This window comes from Rosa rugosa, chromosome 6 (genome assembly GCF_958449725.1).
Source record: "Rosa rugosa chromosome 6, drRosRugo1.1, whole genome shotgun sequence".
NCBI classification, from domain to species: domain Eukaryota; kingdom Viridiplantae; phylum Streptophyta; class Magnoliopsida; order Rosales; family Rosaceae; genus Rosa; species Rosa rugosa.
The window spans coordinates 41586275-41606210 of record NC_084825.1 but is presented as its reverse complement, the minus strand read 5'-3'; the positions used below and the strand labels follow the sequence as shown (position 1 = coordinate 41606210).

The 19936-nt window shown below is 37.5% G+C and overlaps 2 protein-coding genes and 1 long non-coding RNA gene across 3 annotated transcripts; 1 reads left to right on the top strand and 2 right to left on the bottom strand.

Annotated features, from left to right (window-relative positions):
* Positions 1-828: 828 nt before the first annotated feature.
* LOC133714041 (probable inactive purple acid phosphatase 29) lies at positions 829-3989 on the top strand. The gene is made up of 4 exons (XM_062140052.1): positions 829-1373; positions 1973-2367; positions 2524-2974; positions 3716-3989. Exons 1-4 carry the CDS (start codon positions 1091-1093, stop codon positions 3748-3750), a joined length of 1164 nt encoding a protein of 387 aa, XP_061996036.1. The 5' UTR covers positions 829-1090; the 3' UTR covers positions 3751-3989.
* Positions 3990-4128: 139 nt separating this feature from the next.
* On the bottom strand, positions 4129-6795 carry LOC133714040 (pentatricopeptide repeat-containing protein At4g01570). Its single transcript, XM_062140051.1, has one exon. It carries the CDS (start codon positions 6713-6715, stop codon positions 4337-4339), a length of 2379 nt encoding a protein of 792 aa, XP_061996035.1. The 5' UTR covers positions 6716-6795; the 3' UTR covers positions 4129-4336.
* A 2004-nt stretch (positions 6796-8799) lies between these two features.
* On the bottom strand, positions 8800-9782 carry LOC133713799 (uncharacterized). Its single transcript, XR_009848247.1, has 4 exons — positions 9632-9782; positions 9465-9535; positions 9207-9278; positions 8800-9110 (listed from the first exon to the last, which is right to left on the bottom strand). It is a non-coding gene; the product is annotated as an uncharacterized LOC133713799 (long non-coding RNA).
* Between the last annotated feature and the right edge of the window lie 10154 nt (positions 9783-19936).

Here is a 19936-nt window from a genome sequence, read left to right as displayed (position 1 = left end):
GCCCACCATTGTACCGATACTGTCCCAACTTAACCACCCGATAGGTGTTGGGTTTTAATCACAAAAGGCCTCGGTACAATTGGGTGAGATCCACCCACTTATAAGTTATATTTTATTTGTCACTTTTCCAATGTGGGATCTTTCCTCTCGAACATAAATGAGATTCGATTTAGCTTATTTATTTGGAAAATTCTACGGTACATTAATGTACCAATACATCAAGTAGACTAGATTAGATATAGAGGTAGATTGACTCCATACATAAATAGATTAATCTATCCTTATACCGAGCTAGTTTATTTCTGTATTGAACTAGTCTACTTGATGTATTAATGAACCGTAGACGATCCCGCTTTATTTTTGCAATATTGATTGTTGCACAAAAAAAAAAAAAAAAAAAAAAAAAAAAAAAAAAAAAAAACAATGAAACGTGAAATTACCTTCCGTAAACAATGTCTTTTGCTAAATTTCACCCTATATAATTCCATGATTTAGTCAAAATTCGAGCAGCAAACCACTCCTATTTATTAGAAGACAACAACAGTGACACAATTCTAAGTTCCCTGAATCTCATACGTGTAGGTGTAACTGTCTCGAGTACATTCAATACCTTAATTAACCAGACAACGATTCCTGTCTCTGTCATATATTTCCTGGTCGATCATGGATGGAAATTCCAATGTGGCTGTGTCACGTGTCAACAAGATGATGCAGCTGCCTATTCCCTTCCCCAGAATCACAAACAATTTGAGAATATGCTTTAGGTGTGAACCGGGAAATTTATTATTCTTTTATGTAACATATTTATAATCTACTCTTATATTTTACCCAAAATACAAATCATACAGAGGGAGAGTTCTTGTTTGGGTTGTCAAACAAAATAAAATATGGGATAAAAAAAGAGAGAGATTTCTAATTTTGAAAGATTTCTGGTTTTGTTTTTGTGCTGACAAAACGCCAAGACCATGCAAATGGTGGTTCACACTTGACACACGCTTATATAAGTTAAAAAGGTTGCAGCTTTGCAACAATGTCTGCTGTGAAGAGATAAAAGATAGAGACTTTGAAGCAGTGATCGAAAAGGGTGTAAATGGGTCGTTTTTTCACGGCGGCGGCGTTGGTGGTGGTGTTGCTTCCGATCTGGGTTTTGGCGGCGGCGAAGCACCATGAAGAGGAACCAATGAGGCTGAGGTTTGGGGGAGATGGGCAGTTTAAGATACTGCAAGTGGCGGACATGCACTATGCCGATGGGAAAACGACGCCGTGTGAGGATGTGCTGCCGTCACAGGTGGCGGGTTGCTCTGACCTTAATACGACGGCGTTCGTTCAGCGGATGATTCAGGCTGAGAAGCCCAATTTCATTGTTTTCACCGGTACTGCTTTCTCTCATTTCCTTGTCCTTATTATTGTTCATGTTTCTTTTTTGTTTTTTGATTGTTGATGCTTAATTGCTTATAGTCAATTACTAATACAGCATTATATACTAATCAAAAATCAATACTTTTTTGCAATTGCTAGAAAAACCCACGTCTGAGAAGAATACAGGATATCAGTGTGTGTAATTTGCACAGTGACTTTTTAGTAGTTTGTTTTGTATACCAAAACCCAAGAAGTTCAATAATATGACTGAAAACACAAGGTTCTATGCAATATTAGGAAAGCTTGATGATGTCAATAAGGTTGGTGGGTTGCTGTTTATCTGATTTGCATTGAAATTTACTTTGGAGTTGTTGGAATCGGATACTGAACAGGAATGTGTATGCCCAATGGATTCAGTAATGTTGTTCTTCGATACATTGTTGGAAAAATACAGATGATGTCAATATGGGGTGGATGGGTTGTTTTATCTGATTTGCAGTGCCTTATAAATTTTAGTTTGTTAGTGCTGCTTTTGCTTGGCAAGTTTTGAGTTTGCTCGAGTCCTTAGCTCTGGCCCTTTGATTGGATTTCTGACATAACCTGTGTGCAATAGGAGATAACATCTATGGGTTTGATGCTACGGACGCTGCTAAATCAATGGATGCAGCATTTGCCCCAGCAATCGCGTCCAACATTCCATGGGCAGCTGTTTTGGGGAACCATGATCAGGAGTCGGACCTTTCGAGGGAAGGGGTAATGAAGCACGTAGTTAAGTATAAAAGCACCCTGGCTCAACTCAATCCTTCGGATCAAGATGTTATTGATGGTTTCGGGAACTATAACCTGGAGGTTGGTGGAGTTCAGGGTACTGGTTTTGAAAACAAATCGGTTCTCAATCTATACTTCCTTGACAGTGGAGATTACTCCACAGTTCCCTCTATCCCTGGCTATGGTTGGATCAAACCCTCCCAGCAATTTTGGTTCCAACAAACTTCAGCAAAACTAAAGGTACTAAATCACATGGTTTCGTTCACCAGTTTTCTTATTCTCGTACCACATTTACTTCACAAATTGTTGCTACCAACCCATGCACATAATTACCAAATGTGATTTCTTGATGATTAAGATCCACATTAGGAAGTAATAATTCATTTTATCCTGCAGAAAGCATACATGAAAAAGCCAGAGGCGCAGAAAACACCTGCTCCAGGGCTAGCATACTTTCACATACCGTTACCAGAATATGCTAGTTTTGACTCATCAAACTTCACAGGAGTGAGGCAAGAAGGCATTAGCTCTGCCTCCGTGAACTCTGGCTTCTTCACAACCCTGGTTGAAGCAGGCGATGTAAAGGCAGCTTTCACAGGCCATGATCACCTTAATGACTTCTGTGGGAAGCTAACTGGCATAAACCTCTGTTATGCTGGGGGATTCGGATACCATGCATATGGGAAGGCAGGATGGGATAGGAGAGCAAGGGTGGTAGCAGCAACCTTAGAGAAAACAAACACTGGAGGTTGGGGAGCAGTCAAGTCAATCAAAACATGGAAACGCCTCGACGATCAGCACCTCAGTACTGTCAATAGTGAGGTTCTCTGGACCAAGAGTTCTGCGGGTACGTTTTCTTCAAAAGACAATGAACAGTTTCAGTGCCCTGCTCCTAAATCATTCTAGATATTAATAACTGGACCTCTAGGAACATACAAATCTTCTTTGTTGAGATATCAGCTGCACATAAACATAATCCCCGAGTCTTTGGTTTCTGCATAAGATAATGCTGTAATAACAACCCTATGGAATAAGTCTGCGTGATCAGTTACTAAATACTCATTGCATCTATGTATAGAATGTTTACCCGATATACATCAATCATGATCAATTTTTATTTAAACTATTTGCTCTTCATTGTAAAGATGCTTTTGGCCAAAATTTCTTCTCATTCACCGAGTTGCAGTTGTTCGCAGAAAGAACTTATTAGTGTTCAGACCTATATGTTATATCTGATAAATTGTTCCAAAATTATTGGCCTCAGTGGGCTGACCACAAGCTGATTCGCTTGTTGCTAAGATCTGTTGGTAGTAATGTCATACACACATTTACAGTTTCACGTTTCCTCATATTTTTGAACCATCTTAATTTGCCAAATTCCTCCTCCCAATTTTGCACTCGAAACTAGAAAAGGGAAGTGGTTGTGAAACATTCTGTCTGTATTATGATTATTCATGTCAAATGGTATCAGCTTCAACTGTCATTCTATAATAATCCTTCTTACGAAGGTCAAAATGCACTGCTATTCCCCACATGAGCTAGTTCCTTTCGTTTTCTTACTTCAGTCTCGATTGATTATTTTGAACAGGTGCACGTAGAAAGAAACCCATTGGCGGTCCTTGAGAGTAATGAGCATATACAAGACCATTGTAGGAAGATAGCGAGGAAGTAGACATGAGAAAGTCGTGAAACCACTTCGATCTGGGGGAAAATTGTCATATGTATTTTGCAACTTAAACAGACAATAAATGAATACGATTCATGGAAGAAGACAATGTATCAAGAAATTGTATGCTATGTAACTGTGTTTTGAAATGCGCTAGCCAGAAATCAAATGAGATACAACTTTTCAATTGTACTTATACAGAGCCTGTTGATGATGTTAGAAGGTTGGTTATCATTTCTGTTCAGTTTATATACTATTTGGCACGCAGCTGTTCCAAACTACCAAATTTGAGGCATGCTGATAGCTTAGACAAGGCTCAATTGCATTTCTGAGTCTTGAAGAAAAGAAATATTCTAAATCACATTATATTTCTGTTAACAATTTGAACTACATCACATACAATTTCAAGAAGATGATTACAGAAGAAAATTCCATGTTACATTAGGTACCTCAATATGGAATGGCCTTCAAGGTCTCATCAAACAGAAGACTTGAAAGTCACAACTAATTGACTTGAATCAAACTGGACCAGAAGAAAATTCTTCAGGAGTCATCCTTATTTCGTACAAATGATGCCTTTTGGTACCTCGATTTCTCAATCTCCTTCCCCAGAAAATCCAAAGTGGTGTCAGTGACATGGTTTGGTGTGCAGCCTGAATCCAGCATCATTTTCAGAAATTTATACGCATCTTTCAGTCGACCTGCTTTACTATGAACTTCAATAAGCGTATTGAAAGTGACAACATCAGGATTTATTCCACTACTCTTCATCTGCTTAAATAGCTTGTTTACTTCGTCAATCCGGTTAGCCTTCCCCAGCGCATTAATCAAGGTGTTGTACATGACAACATCAAGATAACCACCCTGCTTCATTAGCTTATCCAGAACACTACTGGCTAGATCGGCCCTTCCCATCTTCCCCAAGCCTTGAATTATCATATTGTATGTTGCTATATCTGTGGGGCAAACTTTTTCTCCCATTTCACTGAGCACACCCCATGCCTCATTGAAGTAGCCCTTCTTGACAAACGAACTCAAGATGGAATTATAAGTGTAACTCACAGGGTTTGCACCCGCATCACTGAAAATCTCAAACAATTTGCAAGCTATGCTCAGCTTCCCCTTGGCCAAAAATAGGGATAAGAAAGTATTTACCATATCAATATCAAAAGTGCTTTCTCCTTTGGCTTGAACTCGTTGCCCTCTAGATAGCGAAAACAGCTGAGAGGCGTGGTCAGTGGACTTCAATTGATTGGCCAAGTGATCCATATGTGGAGATGATGACCACTGATCAATATCTGTAGACGAATTATTATCATCTTTAACCCCAGCATCATCTGATTCAATGTCTCCATCCATTTTTGAGGCAGCAGAACTTATTAGACTCAAAACGTCGCTGAAATCACCTTTACTTGGGAACAGTGGTGTAAGGTCCTTTTTCTTGCTCTGTGGAGCTTTCATTGTAGCTTCCATATCGACTTTCCATCTAAGAACACTAGGCAGCAGATTACCATCCCTAATACGCTTCATGAGCTTGTCTGTCCAATCCCATCGACTATGCTTATACAGCCCAATCATGAGTGTTGATATAGTAACCAAATCAACAGTAAAGCCTCGCATTTCCATTTCTTCCACCAATTCTAGCGCCTCCTCGAGCAGACCCTCCCTACAAAGTTGCAGAACAACAATGCTATACGTAACACCATCCACAAACTGACCCTTCTTCTTCAAGTCACAAAATATAGTGTAAGCAGCCTCGGCCCTTGCATTCCTAAACAAGCCATCAATCAGAATATTATACGTCCACGTCGAGGCTCTCACCCCATACTGAACCATCCTCTCAAACATCTGACACCCTTCATTAATTTTCCTCGCCTTGAACAACCCATCCATCAACGAATTATAAACAACCATATCAGGATTGTACCCATTGTTCTGCATTTCACCAAAAATCTTGGTAGCTTCCTCTATTCGATAACACTTGCAACACCCCTGAATAAGAATCCGATATGTAATGGCATCCGGCTCATGACCAGAACACTTCAACTCCTCCCACACAGTAACTGCATCATCCACCTTCCCAACCAAACACAGCACATGAATGAGGCTATTATAAGTAGACAAATCAGGGAAAACCGAGTCGGAGTTCAACTCTTTCATCTCTTTAAACAGACTCAAACTAGTACCCAGATCACCCCAACACCCAAACGCATGAATACATATGTTATAACCCCAAGTATCCATCTCAAACCACTCATTCCCCCTAAGCTTATCAAACACCTGCTTAAACCCTACCCTCATGTCACCTTTCCTAAGACCCACCAACAACTCATTACAGGCAATGCAATTGGGTACTTGAGAAGACCCACCTTCTAGAAGCTTAACCAGAATAGACATAGCCAAACCCAACTGACCCTTCCTAACCAAAGCAACCAACACCGAGTTGTACATATCCGTACTCAGCTCAGCACCCAGTTCTTGCATAATGTCTAAAATTTCGATCGCCATGTCAAACTTACCTGCCCTGATGAAGGCGTCCAGCAAAGACTTGAAGGTTCCGGAATCGACTATTACAGCATGACGTTTCATGATGTTGAGTAGTCCGGGGATTTCGGAGAGGAACCCGGCGCGGCAGGCGGTGCGGAGGATGTGGGAGAAAGTGGCGGGGGAGTGTTTGATGGAATGGGTGAGAGAGGACCATTTGAAGAAGTCGAGTTTCTTGGAGGGGTGGAGGGATTGGGTGCGGAGGATTTGGAGGAGGAGAGGGTCGGAGAGAGGAGGAGGAGGAGGGTGGGGGAGGTTGCGGGTGCCGGACTGGGAGAGGGTCTTGGTGATGGAGGCCACCAGGAGTATGTCTCCAAGTTCAGAAGCAGCAGCGCCGATGTGGGGTTTGGGTTGGAATAGAGGCCTTCCATGGCGCATTGCATTTCCAAGAACATGTAAAGATTTGATCTTTCTCACTTCATGGGTGGCAAAGACTCGAGCTTCAGCCCTTTTGGAGAAACCAAACAACTCTTGAGCCTTTGGATGGTTTTTAGTGTTTTGGGCTTATGCTTGTTCATGATGTATAAAAAAGTTGAAGCACAAATGTTGGGCCGAGACAAGGCCAAGTCAATTAAGAAGGTTAGGGTCACCAAACAAGGGGCCTAACAAGTCTGCTCATGCTAGTTACTTGGTGAAGAAGGTTACTGTTTCTCCTACGAAGAGTATAGGGCGTACTCCTGAACGTCCCTCCGTGATAGATCCGGTCTCGACCCATCACGAGTCATGAATGTGATGTGCTGGAACTGTCAAGGGATCGAGAATCCTTGGACAGTGCAAGGACTTAAAGGATTGATTTCCCTCAACTTTCTCGATGTTATCTTCCTAAGTGAGACACGTTGTACCACGCAAGAGATGAAACAACTTCGTTTTCAGTTGCGTTACCAAAATGTGCTACATGTTGATTGTAAAATAATTACTAAGCCTAATGGCAAGAAATCTAGGGCTGGGGGACTTTGCTTGTTTTGGAAGTCGGAGGCTGATCTTTCTCTTAACACATATTCGGATTATCACATTGATGTTATGATTGGTGGTGCATATATCGGTCAACTGTCTCTTCCTAAATTAATTAAGTATATAAATCAAACTCATACGAATAACCTAAATTAGGCAAGGCAGCATAGTTATGTCTCTTCCTTCTGATCAACTAAATCAAGAGAGATTCGTACTGTTCTCGTTGAACATACTTGTACATGCATTTCTACTTGCGTAACCGAGTCTCTAATATGTAGTCGTAAGCCAAGTCATCTATGTGGTATTCAGCAAAATCAATCAGGCATGAAGCACACAAGGCAAAAGAAAGAAAATGGTAAAAGGAACATAAACTTGTCTATTTGTAAAGAAGATGGCCTGGTGAGCAAGTGAGCAACCATGCAGTTGAAATTCACAGAGCAAGCCTCTCCTAGTTAAGCTTTCTTTTGACTTTTTTATCTCTCACTACTCACTACATGCTTTCAGTTGTGATTTGAATCTCTTCAAATCCACCAAAGTAGACTCTCTTCATATTCCATCTCTTCATGTTGAATTATGGTATCAATCACGTACGTGACTCCTAGGCAATTCATTTATTTTTTAGCTGAAGCAATTATTTTCATCTTCCACCACTTCAACAGTGTCCTGTGTTCATTTTATTGCCTATGGAACAGTAGGGCTTAGTTACTGCAAGAGTGCATGCCTCTCTCTCTCCCTCCCTCCCCAATCTATGTCTCTCAGTGAACTATCTTTTTCCTGCAGCTTATAACAGATGTGAACGTAGCTGTTGCAGTTGAAGCTATCCAAGCTCTCGGCAATCTTGCCAAAATGCCAAGTACTAAGAACTCACTTTTCTGGGAGTTCGTGTTTTCTATTGTCAGGGTTACTTTTTTTTTTTTTTTTTTAAAAAAAAAAGAGGATTAAAGGATTTCACTCTTACCCCCATGGTGACTCGAATACATGACTTCGTCATTAGGTAGTGGGTGCCAGGGTTACTTGTAATTAAGTTTATTTATATGTGTTTTCATTGGGCAATGAAGAAGCATACTCTAATAAGTTAATTCTGAGTGTTTCAACTTTACAATTCAGTACTACTATACAGGATTGTACAAATCAAATTGATAAATTAGTCAGTGTGCTGTAATATTAATTAAGAATACTTATGGTCAGATGTTTTTATCATATAGTATCGTAACCACTACGAGCCAGATAGTCCTTTAAATGTTTACTTACTTTTTATTTCTTAAACTCTCATTTTGGCAAACACTACTAGCAAAATTGACTATACACACTGATTAGAATCAGTGTGTATAAATGTTAATACTCACTGATATCTGTGTGGGAAGCCTATTAGCTACCCTACACTCACACATTTAATTTCTGTCCCATTTGAGGGGGGTGGCCTTTGGTCTTCCCACACTGATAAAAAAATCAGTGTGAACTCTTTAGAGGGACCCACCTCTGCACCTGATATGCCATTAAATTACTTGGTATTTAAAATCAGTGTGAACTAATTAAATATTAAAAAGTAAAATAGTCTATTTCACAATTTATGAATTTAATGTTGAAGGAGATATTTTTAGTATTTTTGTTTTTCTTAATGTAAATGATGCAGTTTTAACCTAATCGTCACATTTAGTGATAATAATATTAGGAGTTCTAATCCCATGTGATAGTATTCACTTTTAGTCATAATCTCCAGATATGTTCATCGGCAAAGCATCTTTTCCTTCATTATCATCAAATCTCCAAAAAGTCACTCCTAAATAACTGGCGATCACTGTAAATGAAATATCAGGAGAACCTTGCAAGAAAAAATAAAATAAAAGATTAGATACAAATGAAGACCCAGATCAAGAATGTTATACCAATTTATCAACGAGAGATTAATGACAATTACCTGTTGTTATTGCGGCGAACTCTTAAAACGCAGTTGAAGCTCTGAAGATGGCCCGGCAGAATCATCGAAGATCTAGAAATAGCAAAACCACCCAATATTTAGAACAAAGAACTTGGGAGTGAAGACGGAAATCCATGGGCTTCAACAAATGAAATGAATTTATATGGTGACAAACCAAAATTCCGAGTTGAAAGAAAGAAGAGAGAAACAACAATAGACTAACTCAGCTAAAACAACGATATCGTAGAGAAAGTTCACCTCCAATACCAGAATCAATTTCGCTGATAATCAACTAATCAAAAAACTAGGGTCTCCCAAAACATGATGTCCTGCAACCAATTGAAACACAGGATTCAATAAAGAGATAACTAATTTCAATTACATGAAAGGATTTGAAGATTGAGAACAGAGGTTGAGAGAATTACTCTATTTCGTTGCAAGAAGCCGCAAACTTCGATTTGGGTTGTTTGGAAGAAACGTCGATCTGGGTTTTGTTTGAAGGAAGCAGTGTTGGGCGAGATCTACTTTCTCTCTCTAGCTTTTAGACACGGGGAGTGACTTAACTTTTTATTTACAATTTGCAAGTGAACTGTGAAGTAACCCTAATTGACTAGCTTTAAGAGAATTAATAATTATTATTATTTTTAATAAATGGCAACTGAAGTCAGTGTGCCTGCCGCTCTTTTTTTTTTTTTTTCTTTTTTCAAGTTCTGCTTTTTTTTATTTGTTATTATTATCTCTTTTGCCCTTATTATCTGAAAAATGTATCTTTTCCATGCTAATTATGAATGCCCACATGAAACTTTAATGACGATAAAAAAAATATTAGGTTTTTGTTACAGAGGAAAAAAAAAAATTAATTACACTAATCACTTATTAATAGGCTTTTAAATTTTTACAATTTCTACCATATAAATTAAATCAACCGTAATTATCATTTCCACATGACGGGTAATTACATTTACCATATAAATCGAATAAGATTAATTACATTAATGAACTTTTAATTCTTTACCATGATTGAAAAGATCCGTAACTTTTTGGGAAAAATTTTTTTAGTCCATAATCAGAATAGACTTGGAAACACGAGGGAGAAGATCACTATGATTTGTTTCTGATGATTTTAATCATCGATCCACACTGATATCTGTGTGTATTAACAAAAATAATACAAACGGCTATCTGTGTGAGATGCAAACATGTCACTTTTAACAAATGTTGACACAGATATCAGTGGGAAAGTAGCAATTGCTACAAATATCTGTGTGTATTAACAACAATAATACAAACGGATATCCGTGTGAGATGCAAACGTATCACTTCTAACAAATGTTGACACAGATATCAGTGGGAAAGTAGCAATTGCTACAGATATCTGTGTCAAATAACATACAGATATCAGTGTCATTTCGACATTCACACGGACGACAGTGTGAAAATTCATTGTTAATCTGAATAAACTTGGAGAAGATCACTATGATTTGTTTCTGATGATTTTAATCATCAATCCACACTGATATCTGTGTGTATTAACAAGAATAACACAAACGGATATCTGTGTGAGATGTGACATGTTTGACACAGATATCAGTGGGAAAGTAGCAATTGCTACAGATATCTGTGTCAAATAACATACAAATATCAGTGTCATTTCGACATTTACACGGACGACAGTGTGAAAATTCATTGTTACAGATGTATGTGGGAAATAAAATTATTTTGCAAATTATAAGTTTGTTATTACTAACATATATCTGTGTGTGTATAATTCACACAGATATCGGTATAAGTTAAATATTTAGTACATACAGACATCTGTGAGAAAGTCTAGCCACACTGATTTCAGTGTGTAAAAGTGTGAGCATGTTCTTATGTAGGACCCAGTCATTCAATTCACACAGATATCTGTATCTACAAGTTAAAACCCACTGATTTTTTATCAGTGTGAGAGTCAGTGTGTTTAAAATCTGTGTGCATTGCTCTTTTTGCTAGTAGTGAAATATGGGGGGCATGCACCAAAGCTTAACGTACTTCTTGCACCATTACCCTTTTAAACCATATCTTATGTTTTTGGTAGTCTGTTTGATTATTTTTCAATGTGTATGTATGATATTGTTCAAATGGTCTTTCTAATATATTTTCAGTCTGTTAGGTTATTCAGTTCAACTTAAAGTATACTATCGTTTACTGACTAGAAGATCTAGTTCATTGATTGCCCAACTTTTTGTTACTTTTCTTATAGGAAAAATTGAAAGAGAAAAAGCCAACCATGAGTGAGGCGCTTAGCCAGACTCTTCAAGCTATGCATACAGCTGGCTGCTGAAATCTTGTTGACATTGTTGAAGGCAGGTTTCATATTCAGTAACTTATGCATGATTTTTTCATGCAAGTAACAAGTAACGTGGTTTTGGAATGCTCCGCCGGTAACTGCAAGTGCAACCAGTAATTTGTTTCGGAGGTGTTAATTCTTCTGCGAAATTCATCTCGACCCAATGTTGATGGTGATGATCATTAGTACTATCGCTGTCGCCAACTTCACGTTTGAAAATTGAGTATATGATCATCTTCTTCTTCATGATCGAAGAAAATGAGACGATGACAAATTAGTAAATATATCTAATTTGCTGCGCAAGTTTCTCGATCAATCAGTCGGCCCATCATACTTCTGCTGACTTCTGATTTCTGAAACACTACTACTGAATGCATGAAATGAATATATGCATACCCGGCCCACTTCTCTATCAATATGTTGATGTTTGCTTTAATTTACGGTTAACAAGCTTCTCAGTGGTCCTTTACCATCCCTTAACATTAACAAAGTCCACTGGGATGTTGTTCAAATATATATATATATATATTGTCCAATTAACCTGCTGGGAAAAACACCCAAGAACAATAATATTTCTGTGATTAAATACATCATAGATCACCACCCTAATGTACATGGGATCCCAAGCAGTATGGGGTCTCCTTTCTGGGACCTTGTACGATTCACATTTCACACCATCAAGATCTCATGAGATCCTCACCTAACAAAAGGGAATGCTAAAAAAAATAAAGAACTTGTCAAGTGGAATGAACTATCAAACAAAAAAAAAAGTGGAATGAACTAAGAGTCCTTTTTATTTTTATTTTATCTGGTCTGAAACTAAGAGTCATATCGAGTGAGACTCACCGCAAATGGTGCCCGTGACTCGAATTAGTAGAAAGCAAGCAAAAAAATATAGGTGAAAGGACTTTTGTTATTGGGAGAGAGCGAGCAAGATTAGCAATGCATAAGAGCATCAGTTGCCCAAAATGGAAAAAAGTACGAAATTGATGAGGTACGTACGTACTTGTAATAAACCAGAAAATGGTACAAGACTGACTTTCTCTTTGGTCATTTGGTTTTTCCCATGCATTTTAATCCCCACACAAAGGCTCAACTATGGTAATTCCCAAAAGGTAATCCATCTTTTATTATCGTTTTCATTCTTTTTACCTATCTCCTCATTTCATTCATGACCAATGTCAACGAGATAAGCTTGGTCTTCCTAACTTTCGTTTTCATTGATTTGTTCTTTCTCTTTGTGCTAGTTGTATTGTTTAAAGTTGATGTCATTCACTTTGTTGTCCTGGAGTTTGGATTTTGTGCCACCCTACTAGACTGTACATTATCTTTATTTCAATAAATTTGGGGTGGGAGAGCACTTTGTTCTTCCCGGCTCCCGTTTTTACCAAAACTAATAATAATTATGTTTTGGACTACTGTGTAAAGGAGTTGCTTTCTTGACATTAATGGTTAGATTAGAGGTCAACTTACCTTGACATCGAGTAAAAAATTACTTGGAGAAGTTAACCTTAGTTCAGACCCCAAATAAGAACGAAGTGAACCTTTATATATGATGGTAGTAGCTATAGTGACCAAGATGGAAACGTAACCAAAATCTCCGAAAACAACAATCAACAAGTTAACAAAATTTAAATTGTGGAAAACTTAAAATATCACTTTCATAATATGACAAGATAAAAGGGAAGGCATATATATCCCACCATACTTACTCTGATAAAGATCTTCCATGATTAACCAAAGCATTTAATTACTGATCTAATACGACTCTTAAAGTTTACCGTAATTATCAATTTACGCTCCAAATGTGCAATTCGATTACCATAACTTCATGTAATCAATGTACCCTTACTTCTTTGTGGTTGTGGCACAATGGCACAACACAATCAGCTAGTCAACCAGGGGCGGAACCACATGGTAGGCTATCTGGGCTGCAGCCTCGACAAGAATTTGACCCAAAAACCCCTAAGTATATATATTCTGGGTAGCTTTGGTGATCAAATGGAAAGATCCTTGGCCGGGTTTCAATCAATTCTATCTCAGAGATTATCAATTTGAAGAACCAAATCATAAATCTCTCGATCATCAGTTTTTTTGCAGAGGAGACCAAGACAATATGGCATGGCAACAACGGAAAATTGGGGTTTTTGGAATCAGACGCAGCACTGGTCCAGAGAATCTCTTCGATATCCATTTGGGTTGAGGTTATTTCTACTCCTTGATGGCTCCGCGCCTCTTTGGCTTTGAGGATTGCAGATGCCCCATTGCCTTCAATTGGGTTTTACTTATGACGGTGAGTTGGGTTCAAGTTCTTACCTATACAATTGGTCACTGTGCTCTCTCTTTCAGCTTGGATAATTATCAATTAATGTTTAATTGTAGCTTTGAGTTCGTGAAGGCCAGGTTTGTCTTTTACTTTTGCTCAGTTAATTTTATTGGCTCTCTGTTTGAGTGTTTGTTCTTGATTTTGTTAATCTGCATATTACAAGCTTAGGCTTATGGTGTACTTGTTTTTCCGGATTCAACTCTAGCATAAATTTACATACCTCTAGTCAAGATTATGTGACTCCTTATTTTGGATCTTTCTTCATAAGTCCTTGTAAACGAGGCAGAGACTCTGTTAAAGAATCCAATGCAGAACGTTCTTCTTTCAATAGTTTAGAATGACAATCCTAAGTTGGAATTGCCGTGGTTGTTCACGGCCAGGTTTTGTCCCTCAAGCAACCTTTCTATTTTCTTTAGTTGCTCTTGATGTTTTCTATTTAATGGATACTAGACTCGATAAGGATGCTTCAGATAAGCTAGTTTCTAAGCTTCCTTTTGGTAATGCTTGTTGTATTCTAGCGGATGGGCAATGTGGTGGCTTGGCATTACTTTGGAATGAAATAAATTATAATATTTCAGTTGTTCTTGAACATCCTCGTTATATTCATTTTTCTGCTTCTCTAATCCTAAAAATGCTGATCCCTGGTACATTACATTTTTATACATGTATCCTCAAAAGGAAAAACAGCTTGAATTGTGGAATGAATTACTTACTCTCAATACCTCTGCTGATACTGCTTGGTTTCTTATGGGACTATCGTCATTGTACAGAAAGTTGTGTGAGCTATCGTCATTGTACCAAAAAAAAATATAGATTATAGAGAAATTAGTCTAATTTAACTGATTTTTGCTAATTAGCCTAGACAGGTTTTGGATCCTGGTTCCGCCACTGTAGTCAACCATGACAAACCCAGATCACTAACTTTATTTTTATAGAACTAACTAGGTTAATGGATGGGTGGTTGAAGCACAAAGTAGAAAGTTTTGAAGATGGAAAATAACGGTTAAGTAGAGAAGCACTAGTGTTTCCCCCCTCATAAGTTAAACCCTAGCTATTTGTCTCTTCACCCCATTGTTAAGCTACTCCATAGTCCATGCCCTACCACCACTCACGGGCTTCATATCTCTCCAAAATAACCTGCAGGATATTTCAATGCCAAGAAGAAGAAGAAAAATAAAATGAGGAGTCTATGCCACTAGACCAAAACGGAGTCATGAGTTGAGCACAAAGCGAAATATTCTTTTGTCTTTTAATAAAGAATAAAGGATTTGGCTTCTCTGCTATAACTATAATTTGCTAGAAAAAAAAGTGCATCATCTGGCCCTTAAAACTTCTTGATGTTTCTTGATGTGGCATCAGCTGGCCCTTCAAACTATATCTGACGGCTATGATGAAATCCAAGCAAATTATAGCAAAGTAAATTATAGCAGAGAAGTCAAGTCCAAGAATAAAATATGAAGATAATTTAAAAATGAGGACAATTACAACAGAGTACAGAAGAAGATCAACTCTCACTGTAGAAATGGGCCTGTCAAATCGCTGTTCTTCTTTTCATTGCTGCCTCTCTCTCTCTCAGCAGTATTTAACGTTGAATCACATCACCATCATCTCAGATTTCAGAGTACTTTCCTCGCTTGTTTTTCTTTTCTCCTTCTCAGAATTAAATATTTACACAGAAGAGTTCAGGCCTCAAGAAGAAGTGACGAGACGTCGAGACCGATGTGCTTCTCCTTTGCATGCTTGCTCTCCAAGTTTCACATGGTCCATTCTGCACTATCAAGTATATTAAATTCTTATCTCCAAGGAGATTTTTATTTTTGTCAAATTTTATTTTATTTATTTATTTTGAAATTTGAAGCAGATGGGTTAGAGGCAACTTTTCCCATTCTCATTCAGAAAACTTTCACATTCGGAGATGAGCCAAAGATTGGTTTGCCTGCAAAAAACAATCCCCTTTTTTGCCATTTCCTTGTTCATTTTCTGCCTTTCGAGTTTCGATCATATAAGAGGGTTAGAGCAGGATCCCACTATTTCATGGGCAGGTCTGGTTCCTATAAATCTTACCAAGGAAAACCACCATTTTCAAATTAATGGGAAAAATTTATGAAAGAAACCGATAACACTGATTGAGCAATAGTGACAGCCTCAAAAGGAAAATGGTGACAGCAACAACTGAGAGAGAGAAGAGAAAGTCTATGCAGTTTCTTTAACACCAATTTTTTTTTTTTTTTAGCCAATACTGAAATTTGACCCAGTATCTTCATTATTGATTTATTTCTTTATTTTAATTTGTCAGCATTAAAGTTGGTCTTGGTGAGAATTAGGTTACGGTGTTTCCCTCCAATGTATCAAAAAAAAAAAAAAAAAAAGCGCTGGTCTTGATTAGTCCTAGCCATTAATAAAAAATAAAAATAAATAAAAAATAAATAAAATAAAAGTATACAATTTACTTGTACAAAACCGACCTACAATCCCAATACAACAACCTATTGTTTTCCCTTTCTTCTTTTATAGCTGAGAGAGAGAGAGAGACCCACACACACACAGAGACTCAGAGAGAAAGATAAGGGAGAAATAGAGAAGTGTTTCATTCCATCCACTCCAAAGAGCTTTGAAGAAATGACTAAAGATGAAGACTTTAAGCTTCTCAAGATCCGGGTATTTCCTGCTCTCTTAACCCACATTCTTTCTTTTAAGCTCTTGTGTTTGTTTATAGATTCTTTCTGTACAGAGAGCAAAGTTAGATATTGGTATTTTCCTGGAGAATCTTTGATCTAGTTTTTGTTGTTTCTTCTCTTCTTCTTACATTTCATTTCTCTCTTTTTTTTTTCTTTTTTTTTCGTGTTCTGAAAGTGAACATGCACTGTGATGGGTGTAAGCAGAAAGTAAAGAAACTGCTTCACAGAATTGAAGGTGCTCACTTTCTTCTACCTTTTCCTTCTAATTGCTGAATAACTTGTTGCCACTTGGCTGTTCTCTCTGTTGGCCTATTGTAGAATTTATCTAAAAAGTATGCAGAGTAAAATTAAATACAATTTGATGTTAATTTGATGTAAAATTAAGTACAGGTGTTATGTCCCCCCCCTATGCGACGTTATGAAATAAATAATAATATAGGCGTGGGGATGAGCCTCCCAGCTTGACTGGGTTCCAAACCCCTTTTCAAAAAAAAAAATTAAATACAATTTGATGAATTTGATTAAATACATTGTGAAATCAGAACAGGACACAAACACTAAATTGTGAAGGTTTGACTTTTACTCAAAATTGTTAAATTTCTAGTTATAAAGAGGATTTATACTCTGCTCTCTGATGTATATGTATAATCTTCGTGAGTCTCTCATCACTGTCTCTAAAAAAAAACCCTAATCCTACAATAGGGTAACAAATTAAGAGAGAACAGCCAAGTGGCAACAAGTTATTCAGCAATTAGAAGGAGAAGGTAGAAGAAAGTGAGCACCTTCAATTCTGTGAAGCAGTTTCTTTACTTTCTGCACCCATCACAGTGCATGTTCACTTTCAGAACATGAAAAGAAAAGAAAAAAAAAAGAGAGAAATGAAATGTAAGAAGAAGAGAATAAACAACAAAAACTAGAACAAAGATTCTCCAGGAAAAGACCAATATCTAACTTTGCTCTCTATACAGAAAGAATCTATAAACAAACACAAGAGCTTAAAAGAAAGAATGTGGGTTAAGAGAGCAGGAAATACCCGGAGAGGAACCCGGAGCGGCAGGCAGTGCGAAGGATGTGGGAGAAAGTGGTGGGCGAGTGTTTGATGGAATGGGTGAGAGAGGACCATTTGAAGAAGTCGAGTTTTTTTTTAGGGGTGGAGGGATTGGGTGCGGAGGATTTGGAGGAGGAGAGGGTCGGAGAGAGGAGGAGGAGGGTGGGGGAGGTTGCGGGTGCCGGACTGGGAGAGGGTTTTGGTGAATGGTGATGGAGGCCACCAGGAGTATGTCTCCAAGTTCAGAAGCAGCGGCAGCAGCGCCGATGTGGGGTTTGGCTTGGAATAGAGGCCTTCCATGGCGCATTGCATTTCCAAGAACATATACAGATTTGATCTTTCTCACTTCATGGGTGGCAAAGACTCGAGCTTTAACCCTTTGGAGAAACCAAACAAGGTTCTAGTCTTGAGCCTTTGGACATCCGCAGCTTCACTCTCATATGGTTTTTTAGCGTTTTGGGCTTATACTAGCTAGTTCATGATGTATAAAATTTTTTGATATGATTATAAAAGTAGCAAAGAGTAATATTTTAGCCTAATTGTATGATTTGGGATGTGGGCGAGCTCGTATTATTTTAATGTTGCGACTACATATATAATTTGTGTAAAACTTTTCGTTACTTCGAGAATGAAATCGAGACTTTTTGAACAATGAGATGCAATGTAAATGATGCGGTTATACTTAGATTTGTGCTTGGTCTTTGGTATTTCTTATTAGTTGGATTTGTGCTTGGTCATATATATTATCGATCAATCTGTTGTTACTTGTTAGAGCAGATTGATCTATAGACTATAGTTAGTTTTTGTTGTTTTGTCCTTTTAAATATATATCACAAGGTTGATACTTATTAGTTTATGCAATAAATGTTGGTATGGCGTATCATTCTACAAAAATGGCTAAATGACTAAAAAATTATTAGTTGACTGAGTGATTCATAAATATCTCTCGTAAGAGATTTTCATGTTACATGATCCTAACAACTTTGAATATAATATATGCTTAAAATACATGGTTGCTTGTTGTTACTTGTTAGAAGATATCAATCAAAGCGATAGAGATTGTTTTCAACATTTAAGGTTTCAAAGATCAATATTTGGTGTAGCGGTTAGAAATGATGAGGGTATGGGTATTGCGGTTATGACTAGACTTTTTGTGCATGCGCACTCGGCTCTTAACATGGAAGTGGAGGCGTGTAGAGATGGCCTTCTTCTTGGTATACACCAAAGTTGGTCGGATATAGATATTTGATTGCTGCACTCAATTGTGGGGAGAAGATTTTTTCGGAGACAAGCCGAGTTTTAGATGATTGTAAAGATTATATGTCTGCTTTTCAATCAGTTAAATTCAACATATATACCGTGAAGCAAATAGTATTGCAGATAAGCTTGCACATCTTACTAGTTTATCTTTGATTGATGATGTATGGATAGATGAGACTCCTGCTATTATTCAATATGTTCTTTACGAGGATTATTGTCATTGTAATTCTAGTGCACGAGGTTCAGGTTTTATGTCCCCCTCGCTGCATAATATTAATATAATAAATGGAACCATGCGTGGGACTAAGCCTCTCATTTACGCTGGGTTCCAAACCCCTTATTCAAAAAAAAAAAAAAAAAAAAAAAAAAATTCAATGTTTGGTCATTTATCACGAGATTCAGTTATGGTTCTGAGAAGTCTTTTGTTTGGAACCTCCATAGCCCATGTACAGTCCTCACTTATTGTTTCAAAACCTAGGCCAAAAACACAGGTTAAAGTAAATTATCTCCATAGCATCTTCATATTTCCCATGATATTTCCTAGTGCCCATGTACAATGTATATACCTATGCTGAGACAGAGTATATATCAAGTTAATCCTGGAATATAAAGTAGATACTAGTATTCTTCATGCCACTCAAATTAAAAATGGTGGAGGCAGACATGATGGCACTTATTTCTTCAAAGTGGTATCTAACACTTCCTTTACCAGAAAGTATTAGTGCATTATTTGGGTGAAAATGTTAATGTTCATTGCTATTGGTCATTTGCATACATTGTTTAGAAGAACAAATGAACAATGTGTCAAATCTTAATTAGAATAAGATATAAGCCATATTGTAAAGCATTACGGTTCTTGCTAATTTTTTATTAAACTTGAAGAAGAAATGCTCCTGCTGCTTGTTTGAACGGTTATAAAACAAACACATATGCTGAAAAACATTAATTCTAATATAAATACAATATACATATTCTAAACTTAGGAACATATGTGAAAATGGAAACTCAGAGAATATTGATGACTTATCTGAGGTCGACATAGATGGTGGTGCACTATTATGAGCTTGGTAAATGATTCTATCACTGACT